This window comes from Macrobrachium rosenbergii, chromosome 56 (genome assembly GCF_040412425.1).
Source record: "Macrobrachium rosenbergii isolate ZJJX-2024 chromosome 56, ASM4041242v1, whole genome shotgun sequence".
NCBI classification, from domain to species: Eukaryota; Metazoa; Arthropoda; class Malacostraca; order Decapoda; family Palaemonidae; genus Macrobrachium; species Macrobrachium rosenbergii.
This window is the reverse complement of record NC_089796.1, coordinates 27,056,095-27,068,594: the sequence shown is the minus strand read 5'-3', so window position 1 is coordinate 27,068,594 and position 12,500 is coordinate 27,056,095. Positions and strand designations below refer to the sequence as shown.

General features: G+C 35.2%; 2 protein-coding genes across 3 annotated transcripts in view; one reads left to right on the top strand and one right to left on the bottom strand.

Moving 5' to 3' along the window:
• The window catches only part of LOC136836290 (uncharacterized), a 484,005-nt gene that overhangs the window by 48,886 nt on the left and 422,619 nt on the right, over nucleotides 1-12,500 (top strand). The gene's annotated exons all lie outside the window — the stretch shown is intronic.
• The window catches only part of LOC136836289 (serine/arginine repetitive matrix protein 2-like), a 327,543-nt gene that overhangs the window by 70,047 nt on the left and 244,996 nt on the right, over nucleotides 1-12,500 (bottom strand). For both annotated transcript variants that reach the window (XM_067100351.1, XM_067100353.1), the window contains 2 exons: nucleotides 7,935-8,057; nucleotides 2,080-2,204 (listed from right to left, as the gene is read on the bottom strand). In XM_067100351.1, the coding sequence (XP_066956452.1) occupies nucleotides 2,080-2,204; nucleotides 7,935-8,057 (248 nt within the window). The remainder of the gene's footprint in view (nucleotides 1-2,079; nucleotides 2,205-7,934; nucleotides 8,058-12,500) is intronic.

Below are 12,500 nucleotides of genomic sequence, written 5' to 3'. Positions count from 1 at the left end.
ATATATATATATATATATATATATATATATATATATAATATATATATATATATATATATATATATATATATATATATATAATATATATATATATATATATATATATATATATATATATATATATATATATATATATAATATATATATATATATATATATATATATATATATATATATATATATATATATATATATATATAATATATATATATATATATATATATATATATATATATATATATATATATATATATATATATATATATATATATATATATATATATATATATATATATATATATATATATACACACACACACACACACACTAGCTGGCCAGCCCGGCACTGCCTGGGAAATCTCTTAATGACAACCAATAAATAAACTCTCTCTCTCTCTCTCTCTCTCTCTCTCTCTCTCTCTCTCTCTCTCTCTCTCTAAGATTCCTGTTACACTGCCCAGCATTTTTGACATTTTACATTTCACCACTTCTAAACCCCCATTCCTATCAGGGCTGAACTTGGACTTGAAGGGCATCGGGCGTGTCTCTTGTTTAGCACAGCGGTCTCGAAAGCTATGGATTAGACTCTGATATCTGTCATTTTTGACATTTTTTACCCCTTTTCACTCCACCTTCCTATCAGCATTGAACTTGGGATTAAAGGGCATCGGGAGTCTCACTATTCATTTCAGCGACCTCAAAAACTATGGATTAGACATTAATATCTGTAGTTTTCAGTTATTCTTACATGTCACCACCTTCCCACCCCTTCCCACCCCACTTCCTATTGGGACTGAACTATGGATTAGACTCTAATATCTGTCATTTTCTGTTATTTTTACAGGTCACCTCCTACTCAACCCCTCTTCCTATTGGGGCTGAACTTGGACCTTAAAGGCTTCGGGAGCAACACTATTAATCTCGGCGACCTCGAAAACTATAGATTATACACCAATATCCGTTTTCGAATATTTTTATGTCACCCCTTCCCACCCCTTCTCACCCCCCTCCCTATTGCAGCTGAACTTGGACTTACAAGGGCGTTGGGAGTGTCACTATTCTTTTCAGGGTCCTCGAAAACTATGGCGTAGACACTAATATCTGTTGTTTTGGTTATTTTTACATGTCACCACCTTCCCATCCCCTTCTAACCACCCCTTCCTATCAGGACTGAACTTGGACTTAAAAGGCATCAGGAGTGTCACTGTTCTTCTCAGTAACCTCAAAAACTATGGATTAGACACTGATATCTGTCATTTTGGTTATTTTTACATGTCACCACCTTCCCACCCCCTTCTCACTCCCCCTCCCTATCAGGGCTGAACTTGGACTTGAAGGGAATCGGGATTGTCACTATTAATCTCAGTGACCTCAAAAACTATGGATTAGACACTAATATCTGTCACTTTTGGTTATTTTTACATGTCACCCCCTTCCCACCCCCTTCCTATCGGGGCTGAACTTGGATTTAAAGTTATCAGGAGTGTCACTATTCTTCTCAGCAACCTTAAAAACTATGGATTAGACATTAATAACTGTTGTTTCGGTTATTTTTACATGTCACCCCCTTCCCACCGCCCTCCCTATTGGGGCTGAACTTGGACTTAAAGGGCATCGGGAGCGTCACTATTAATCTCAGCGACATCGAAAACCATGGATTAGACACTAATATCTGTTGTTTCCTGTAATTTTTACATTTCACCCCTTCCCACATCCCCCGCCCCCATTGGTGCCAGTGATGTCTTACCCCGACAGTGGTAAGTCATATGTATACCAAGTTTGGTTGAAATCGCTTAGTGCATTTCAGATTGTATATGGAACATACACACACTCATACACACATCCATTTTTATATAGAATATGATATATATATATATATATATATATATATATATATATATATATATATATATATATATATATATATATATATATATATATATATATATATATATATATATATATATATATTATAAACTGAAAACATGCTATTAATTTACAGTATGTTTATATAATTGAAATAAACTAAGGATCACTCTTCCTAAAAGTAAGTACTCTCTCTCTTTAAAATCTACTAACCAGTGAATAAGGACCCCTCCGCCTTTCAGTCGAGCCGTGTGGATAAAATCATTACACGCAGGGAAATACTGAGTAAGGTTCTGTCCCGGTGAATCCGAGGCCACGATACACATGTATTCTTTGTCCTGAAATGAAAAGAAAGATAATAAGACTTAAATTAATATTTTTGTGAATGGAAATAGAGATGATTAGTTGAGTAAAGGGGTCTAATGGGAGGGCTTTTTTGGGGGTTACTTTAATAATGGCTGCGATAATGAATAGTTACAGACCACGATGCACAAGTGTTCTTTGACTCTGAATGAGCAGAATACGTTCAGTGGAATTGTGTATGTGGACAGAAATGGAAATATCGATTTGAATGGAGGGTTCATCGAGAGATTTGTTTTCCTGTCTCGTTATAATGACGATGATGCTGATGATTTGGGGCCACGAAACGTGTGTGTTCTCTGTTCTGGAATGAGAAGGAAAATCTCAAGGAGTTTTGTTAATGGAACTGAATGTGATTAATTTGAATGAGGGCTTTTGATGGGAGGTTCTCTTGTTTCACCGTATGGATGATGTTAATGGTGTTTTAATAATGGTTATGGCGAACATGACGATAATGATGATAATGCTAGAAATAAAAGGAAGTAAAGCTGAGTACGAAGTTGAAGACTAACTATTCGACTGCAACCATATCATAATAATAATGATAATAAGAGTAATACTGCTTTTACTAATAATGCACTGTTAAGTTCTGATAATAACAGCATATATATCACATTTCCAACGCCTTTACTACCACCACAACTACTACTACTATGTACAGTGGTACTAAAACTACCACCTCTTTTACTACTACTCTATCACCACCTTATGATTTTCGTTACGGAAACAATTGCTGTATGTTATCTTGCAAATATTATGAACCTTAAAAGGCTGTAAACCCAAAGGATGCTGCGTTTGTATCAGAAGGGCATAAGAAAAGGTCAGTGTGGAGAGAGAGAGAGAGAGAGAGAGAGAGAGAATCCTATTGTTCATGACCTTTTGTCTATTATGTTAATAGTGCAAGGTTGTCCGTCAGGATACACACACACGCGCGCGCGCGTATACATTATATATTATATATATATATATATATATATATATATATATATATATATATATATATATATATATATATATATATAAAAATGTGTGTATGTATACATGTGTTCATACACCCATATACGGTACAATCACTCTTCAAGACAACCGATGAATAAAAATGCTTCATATATCCAGGACTCTGATAAATAGGAAGCACGTAATGACTGATGAGTTACAGCTGACTGGTAATTCTGAAGCTCAGATTAGCTTATGAGAAACTGAAAATTCTAATCCCGAGTCATCTTCATCGGGTAATTCTGATCTTGTGAACTTATTCAAGTTGAGATGCCGTAAAATGAGTCAAAGTCAGTGGCTCCAAGACGGGTTTCCTATTTCCCTGCCACTGTAACCCAGTTCTTCAATTATTTTATTTGAACATGTAAAAGAAGTCATTATCTCTATTAGTAACTTGGTTGTTAGGTTGTTTCTATTCTAACTTATCTTGGAGAATCACGTCAAATTTTTCTTCATCTCAGTAATGAAACCTTTATGTTTGGCTTCTGTAGATCTTTCTCTCGAATACTGCTCTCATATTTGGAGTTCATCCTCCGCTTTCCTCATCGGTAGGATTAAATCGAAGACATTTCGCTTGACCAGTGATTCCACTCACTTCATCTCTTGATTATCTTACTTGCGACTTCTCTCTCTCTCTCTCTCTCTCTCTCTCTCTCTCTCTCTCTCTCTCTCTCTCTCTCTCTCTCTCTCTCTCTTTGCTCTGCTCTATTGAGTTCAAGGGGAGTATTCATTTTTATCTCAGGCAGCTGGTAACATCCTTTAGGTTCCCTCTTCCGACATTTACTCAGTAAAAATTCGTAACTCTCTTAGGATTACAAAGTTCAGCGGCTTATTTTCTATCTTCCGCCAAGCAGACACAGAGCTTATTCATTTTTATCCTTTATCTCGTTTTCTTCGAGACAGGGCTAGAAAAGAGCATTCGGTCCCTTTTCAGTTGGTCTTCACTTTTCAAAAAACCTGTCAAATGCTTAATTTTTCAAGAAGCAAATTATTATTAGGAGATACACAGAAAAGGATGTATAGATAAAAGAATTGCGAGTGGCCATGCGTAATATTCAGAAAGGTAGACAGGTAGATCGAAAAAGAGAAATAAGCACGCAAACACGGGAATAATGATTTGTGTTCATATATATATATATATATATATATATATATATATATATATATATATATATATATATATATATATATACATTATATTTATGTATGTGTGTGATTCTTATATATATACATACACACACATTATTTATGTATGTGTGTGATTCTTATACACATATATATATATATATATATATATATATATATATATATATATATATATACTGTATATTTATATATATGTATGTATGTATGTAGGCCTATGTATGTATGTATGTATGTATGTATTTAAAGATAAACACCAACGTAGTGTTTATCTTTTATTGGAACAGATATCCAAGGATCGATGGCTGATTATATATATATATACATATATATATATATATATATATATATATATATATATATATATATATATATATATATATATATTATTTTATATATATATATATATATATATTTATTTATTTATATATATGTATATACATATATGTGTGCGTGCATGTATGTATGTGCGTGTGTGTCGAGACAGAGCGAGAGTAATCTCCAAATCATGAAGAACTTGGCGCCCAATGAATGCTTTTCAAGTGGCTTTTCAAAAGGTGAACATCGGACGTGTGATAACTTCTTCATGCGACAGCGACCCCTGACATTTCTGGCGAATTCGCAGTGTGATAGAAGTTCTAGAATAGCTAACTACACTTGCCTTTTAAGGGTGCACACACCTTCTCCTCCGGCAAAATTATTGCTAACATTTCCCACCAACAAACGGGATATTTAGCATTTTCTCCTACACAGTGGTACAGACTATTTCTAACATTCTCTCCAAAATGATTTCTGAAGTATTTTCTCTGGTATTTATTCAGTAAAGTGTTTCAGGGGGAGAATTGTGACCACAGACTGGCAAGCTCGAACTGGTCTAGGACCGCACAAAACGCAGTATGCATCGGTCTGCACTATTGAGAGGTCACGTTGGGCTTTCTCTCCGGTAGGTTGTGTGTTTTTGTTAGTGTTTAGTTGCATACTATTTGGAATGCACCTTTTGAGGCAGACAATTCTATTGCCAGTAATTTTTCAAAACCAAAGAAGTTTCAATAACGCAGGGGTTTTATAATGTTCCCCGTCCAACAAAATTAGTATAGAAAGGGATTTCCGGTGGATCCTCGAACAAAAGATTAAGCCTTTCCCTTGCAAAATGGTTCCTAACTCACTTCTTCAAGCAGTTGTTTGTTTTGTAGGACTTCCACCTGAAAAAAAGCGCAATTTCAACGCTCTTGCTCCAGTCGTTCCGAAAACAAAGGGTTAGTTGCAACACTTCCTCCAAAATGAATGGGTTCTAATACGTCTCCATCAGATTTGTCACGAAACCTATTCCTAAAAGTTTTTCCAGGTACCTTTTTTGCAACACTTACCCCACTAAATGATCCAAACTGATTTCCTCTAATAACTCATTTGAATGATAATATGCGATATGGAATATGGTCTCTGAAACGGAACGATTCGTCAGACAGTTTGTCCTCAAGTTTCTCAAGGTATATTCACAACTCAGCAAAGCATGCCATAAACACGCTCGGTAAATTATCGCACACATATTCACAAACATGTTGAATACTAGCTAACTATTTGTTGATAGTCCCAACCAGTGCTTTATACGGTTGTCCAACATGGCCGAAGAATCCTTTTTCGCTTCCGGACGTTGACTTGTTTTCAGCCTGTTTGTGATGTGGCTGCTACGAGTTGACGTGTGTATACTACTTGTTTTACTGTAGTGTGTATGCTCCCCAACAGACAAAATTTTCTCCAACAGATGATAATTATTTTCTTTGTACAAATGATTTTTGACAAATCTCGTTGGGAAAAAATATTTCAATGGGTTGACTAGAATAAATTTTCAGATGTACTTCCTCCAACAAACGGTTTATTGTAGACTTCTGTGAGCAGACGATTCCTGACTGTTTTCTGTGGCAAATTATAGTCTTTAACGAAGAAACCTTTTCCACTATCAGACACAAGCTAACACTTGTCTCAGTAAATAACTGCCAAAAACAATTCTTTAAACAAGGTATTTCCGTAACACTTTCTTCAACATATAACTTCTACAACAAATATAACTTCAACCAAAATCCGTTTGAAATAATTCCTTTAATACTACAATACCAACACACTTGTCAGCAAACGATTTTTGTCTCTCTTCAACAAACGATTCCAACACTTCTCTCCTAATAAACTGTTTCGAACCCATTCCTCCAACAAATCTCATCAAGCACCCCTCTCTACAAAAAGACAGTTTCTAAAACATTCCCTCCGGCAAACTGTGTCTAACGCACTTCCTCCAACAGTGGTTTCCAAGGGGTCTTGACAAATAAGAGCTTGGTGTGCGTGACAAGTGGGTACTCGTATGGAATCTAATGACATTGGGTAAATATATGTATATTGTATTATTAATCATCAAGTAAGCTTCTGAATTAGCAAGTAATTAACACTAACTCCAAGTGGCAGGTATCTGGTCGGTTAGGTACAGTCCACACTTCGTAGTACTGAGCACACTACCTCCTATGGTCTTTACTTTTAAATCCCTATTATCTGAATGAAATTGTCTGAAGAAACAGTCGCTGAACCGTGGAAACTGAGAATGACTCTCCTAACATCGGAGGGAATCAAGGTAAAACATTAAAGTATAAACGGGGAAAGTTTAAGTAGACCATCCGATTACTTATTCGTAACTGAGTGTCCTTCATCGCCATCCTTATTGATTCGATGATGGGTCCGCGGGCGCTGGCCAAGAGTTCTTCATCGCCAGAGAACTCTCGAGAGCCTCCCGTTGGTCTCGCGGCAACGGTGAGCGTAAGAGCATCATCCCTCCTGGAAGTCAGCAGCTGTTGATCTCATTCGGCAAAGAGATTAGGTTAGTTAGGCCGTGTTCGGGTGATTCTAGGATTCCTGCTCAACTCCTGTGGTTGTCATGATTTCTGTACTTTCATATTTTTGGTAGATCTGGAATTCCCTTCCTGCTTCCTTTTTCATCATTTCCATAACCATTCCTCATAACAGTGGCATCTGGACTATGTTCATGCTTCTGCTTTCCACGATAATAATCATTATTAAGGTTTCATGAGAGGTACAAATAAATTACACATTTTATGACTGTTTGATTAAGAGGTATATTATTTTTATTGTTAATTTTCACGAATTCTACCATTATTCTTGGATGAGTGGCAGCAGTCAAGTAGTTTTCTTTTAATATTAATAGTAGCTACCATATCCCCTAAAGACAAATGAATTAATTTGGAACACCAGGAACATTTTTATTTTTATTATCAATATTGGTAGTATTAACAATGACAGGTTCTGAGATCTCACCTTAGGAGAAATAAATCGATTCGGAACACCAGTTACATTATTATTATTATTAATATGATTATTATTATTATTATTATTATTATTATTATTATTATTATTATTATTATTATTATTGGTGGTGGTGGTTGTAATAGTAGTAGCAGTAGTAGTCAGAGTTGTAGCTGTAAAAATAGCGGTAGAAGTAATAGTATTGTACACATCTTTTTGTTTTGTTCTGCACTAATAGTACCGATGGTCGTGGCCACTGTACTCACACTGTTGCAGGGGAGTTTCCTTGCGTTGTCGTGAATCGAGAGGATGTGCGTTATGTTGTGGGTCTTGAGTTGCTCTGGGTCCTTACTGTCCCGGAAATTGCCGACGTAAAGACCGGGCAAGACCTGCAATGAGTGAAGAAAATAATCGGTTACTTTATTATTTTGTATTTGATAGCTATGACTCAGAAATGATTGATTGATTTATTTTAATCATATGGTGAGGAATAGAAAAATGGGTTATAGTTATTCTTTATCCTTAATGAAAGAGCCATCACAAGAGTTTTTATATTGTCTGATTTTTCATTGTAGAGTTCTTGTCTTTGTATTGGTTACTTAATTATAAATTGTTAGTTTTTTCTTTCACGTTTTTAAAAGAAAATGTTCATTTTATATATTTGCTTTGGTAATGATCTTTATTTTTTGTGCTGCGATTTTCCTCATATATATATATATATATATATATATATATATATATATATATATATATATATATATATATATATATATATATATATATGTATATGTATATGTATGTCTGTGTGTGTAGTATGTGGTGACAGCGTATATATAACCCTGTATTCAGGTCTGTAACACCTATAGTTTTATTACAGTTTGCAGTTGCATGAACTGGGAGATTTCAACAATGATTAATATATGAAAGTTTATTCGCATTTAAGCAATCTCTCTCTCTCTCTCTCTCTCTCTCTCTCTCTCTCTCTCTCTCTCTCTCTCTCTCTCTCTCTCTCTCTCTCTCCTTCCCAATCTAATTAATGGACGAGAAGAATCTTATATAATTAGTGTTTAAAGCATTTACAGCTTATATGTGTCATGGTATATATCTTCTATGATGTCTGCGTCTTGGTATTCTATTACCTTACATTGTTCATGCATTCATGATACTTTTTCATATCTCATATTTTATGCGTCAAGGTATTTTATATCTTTCATATAGTCCACTTGTATTGGAATTTTGTCTTATGGATATTGTGAAAATTTTCTTACGTATGTCGTCTTTGTTAAAATTTCTTAATATGTTGTGTCAAAGTACTGCGTATATTTTTATTTTTTATGTATCACGGTATTTTAATGTATTATTCCTAGTATTACCTGTCAAATCAGTTTGTGTACAGATATTTTGTATTGTTTATGAGCCGAGGCACTGTATTTTGAAACCTTCCATGCGCCCCCGAATTTTATATCGTTTATAAGTGGCACCCGCGGTCACCTCCTGAAAGACCCTCTTCTATCGGAGTTTACCTGGATTTTTCTGGTCGAATCCAGCTCTCTTTTCTGTTTACACACTTAGCTCCTGTTTGAGCGGCTGGGTGGCAGCACTTAGCGGCGAATTTTCTTCCCTGATCACGTTCGAGTCTCAACAGCTGCAGCGTTGCAAAGCCGGTAGAGCGTTTTACGCAGATTTCGTTCTTCCTGGACGTTTACTTGTTTTTCTGTATAGAAGACTGTACATATATATGTATGTGTGTATATATACATATATACATATATTTGTATACACATATATGCATATATGTATATATATACAAATACATATATTAATACAGTTTATATAATTATATATGTATGTATAAATATATATATAATGTATATAAATATACATTATATATGTGTAATGTATATAGGTATATATATATATATATACACACACACATATATATATATATATATATATATATATATATATATATATATATATATATGTGTGTGTGTGTGTGTGTGTGTGTGTGATGAACGGAGAAGGCAGGCGAATCAGCCAAGTTGATAAAATATACAGGAGCAGGAGCAGGAACAAACATGGCGACGTACTATAATTTATTTCGACGCGTTTCGCATTCAGCTAAATGCATCATCAGGGTTCTGTACAATAATTAAGGACCAATAAAAAGTATATGGAATTGCTAGTTATCTAAAAAAAAATCGTTTATACACTAATTAAAATGAAAACCAAAACTTCACACATACGTAAAAGTACACTCAAGACTGACAAAGTTACACAGAAAATTAAAAGCACATATGTTGGTTAAAAGTTCAGATAAAAATACAAAAAAAAGATAAAAAAAAAATTACAAAGTTAAGTAATATTTGAGGAGCACTGGGGGTGGACCTACCAAGGCAAGGGATAAACGAAAACTAAAAGAATGTAAACAAAAACAACAGGTTAAGAAAGGTACAAGGGCATGGAGGTGGACTGCTGGGTGTTCAACAGTGGAACGAGCTGTTTAATGAAGAGGCATACATCATGTACATGCACATACACGCTCACATGTACACAGTGTATAAGTAGAATTTATGAACCATCAAATGAGAAATTCTGGGAAAGCTGTTAGAAGTAATTCCATGCCGCTCACCCGCAATGAACATTAATTAGAATTTTTAAAAGTAAACTGATAGCAAACCTATAAATGACATGCATATTCGGTATGCCATTAAGGAAGGCTATTTTAATTTTTTCCATGAAATGCATTCCTCTCAATTTGCTTCTCTCTCTCTCTCTCTCTCTCTCTCTCTCTCTCTCTCTCTCTCTCTCTCTCTCTCTCTCTCTCTCTCTCTCTCTCTCTCTCATACACACACATAGATACGTACCTAAGTTTTGAATAACTGCTCTCTCTTCTCTGCTTCTATTGTGAACTTGATGTGTTCATTTAGTTTATTTGTGAACACATCAAGTTCACAATAGAAGAAGAGAAGGAGGGAGAAATTCCTTTCTTGGATGTCCTGGTCAAGAAGGAAGGGGAGAATCTAAAATTCAAGGTATGTAGGAAGAAGACACACACCAATTCATACATACATAGGTTCTCCAGTCATAGGAAAGAAATAAAAATAGGATTAATGACAGGGTTGGCCATCAGGTCTTATAGGATTTGCAGTCCCGAATTTTTAGACGAAGAGTTGGATTACCTGAGGGAGAGTTTTAGGAGATTAGGCTACCCCAAGTATTGGTGGGAGTGGGCACATATCAAAGCAAGGAAAAACTATTTTGGGGAGAGGGAAAGGATAGAAAAGGAACATTTGGTAGGAAAGAAAATAATTACAGTCCCGGACAACAACTATATTGCACCCATCAACAGAAAGCTAAATAATTTCAAATTGATAGGCAGCTACAAAAACACCATCAGGAATAAAATAGTTAGAAACAAAAAGTCGGTAGAGGGGGAAGAGATTAGAGGGGGGCGGTATATATGGCAGCGTGTCTAGACTGTGAAGAAGGGTACTATGGCGAAACTGGCAAATCATGTAAAGAGCGAAGCAAACATCTGCAGAACATAAGGCATTATAATCAGACGTCGGCAGTTGCCAAACACTGTTGGGAAAATGATCACAGAATAGACTGGGAAAATATGAGTTTTCTGTACAGGAACACCAACAAAACATCTAGACTGGTTGTAGAGAACGCCTTCATAACTTGCGCCAACAACACGATAGCAGGGAACACCGGAAACGGCTTTGAAGACAGCATATCTAGAAAAATCGTATACTCCACAGTAGCAAGGAAACGAAGAAAAAACGGAAGAGAACGCGCGGAAAACGGACTCCTGGAAGGAGAGATCAGAGAACGACCAAGGTCACGAGGGGTGGAGGTCACACAGGAGGAGCTAGGCGATAATAGGATTAAAAGTACCCAGCACACAGATATAAATACAGCCGGACTACGCGTCTGCTCATTGTACGGATACTTGATAATGTGGACTGTTTGTCCAAGAAAGCTTGTAACTTTTTTTGAATAATAAACTCCGTTACATACCATCCAGTTTGAATGAGGTCCTTTTAGTAATTCTACTAATGCACAGAACAATTGTGTATGTGATAAAGTTAATATATATATATATATATATATATATATATATATATATATATATATTATATATATATTACATATATACTGTATATTTATACATATATATTTATATATGTTATATATATAGACATAGATATATTTGTGTGTTGTATATATATATATATATATATAATATATATATATATATATATATATATATACATTTATATATATATTTATATGTGTTTATATGTAGTCATACATATACAGAGAAAGATAGGTAGATTTGCTGAAAATCTGAATAATATCACGTGTAACCAATCCATCTTAGAGGAAGTTAACTTTGAGTATTATTGCGACCAACTTTACTTAGTATACTGAAGGAAGTCTGTGGCAGAATTTTGATTGCTAGCGTAAGACGTGCGACTGAGGACTGGTAGAGGAAGAGCAGTTTGGGTGAAGAAAAGGAAGAGGGTGCCTGGATCAAGTGTTCATTAGAAAACAGCTTTCTGTGAGAAGTTTGAGGGGAGCTGGTATCAATTGTTGTCTCCTTTCTACAATTACAAGAAGCAGCTTGTTTCCTGTTTGTTTTGTTAAATGTTATTTGAACGAGAACATTTATGTCCCATTTCTAGAATCTTGCAGGTAAAGGTGAAGAAGAAGGGGGCAGTGCCGTCAGTGCACCTCACGCTGTGCGCTGTAGGCATTATGTAAGGTGCTTTGCAGCGTCCCTTCTGCCCCCAACGGCAACCCATTTCATTCCTTTTACTATA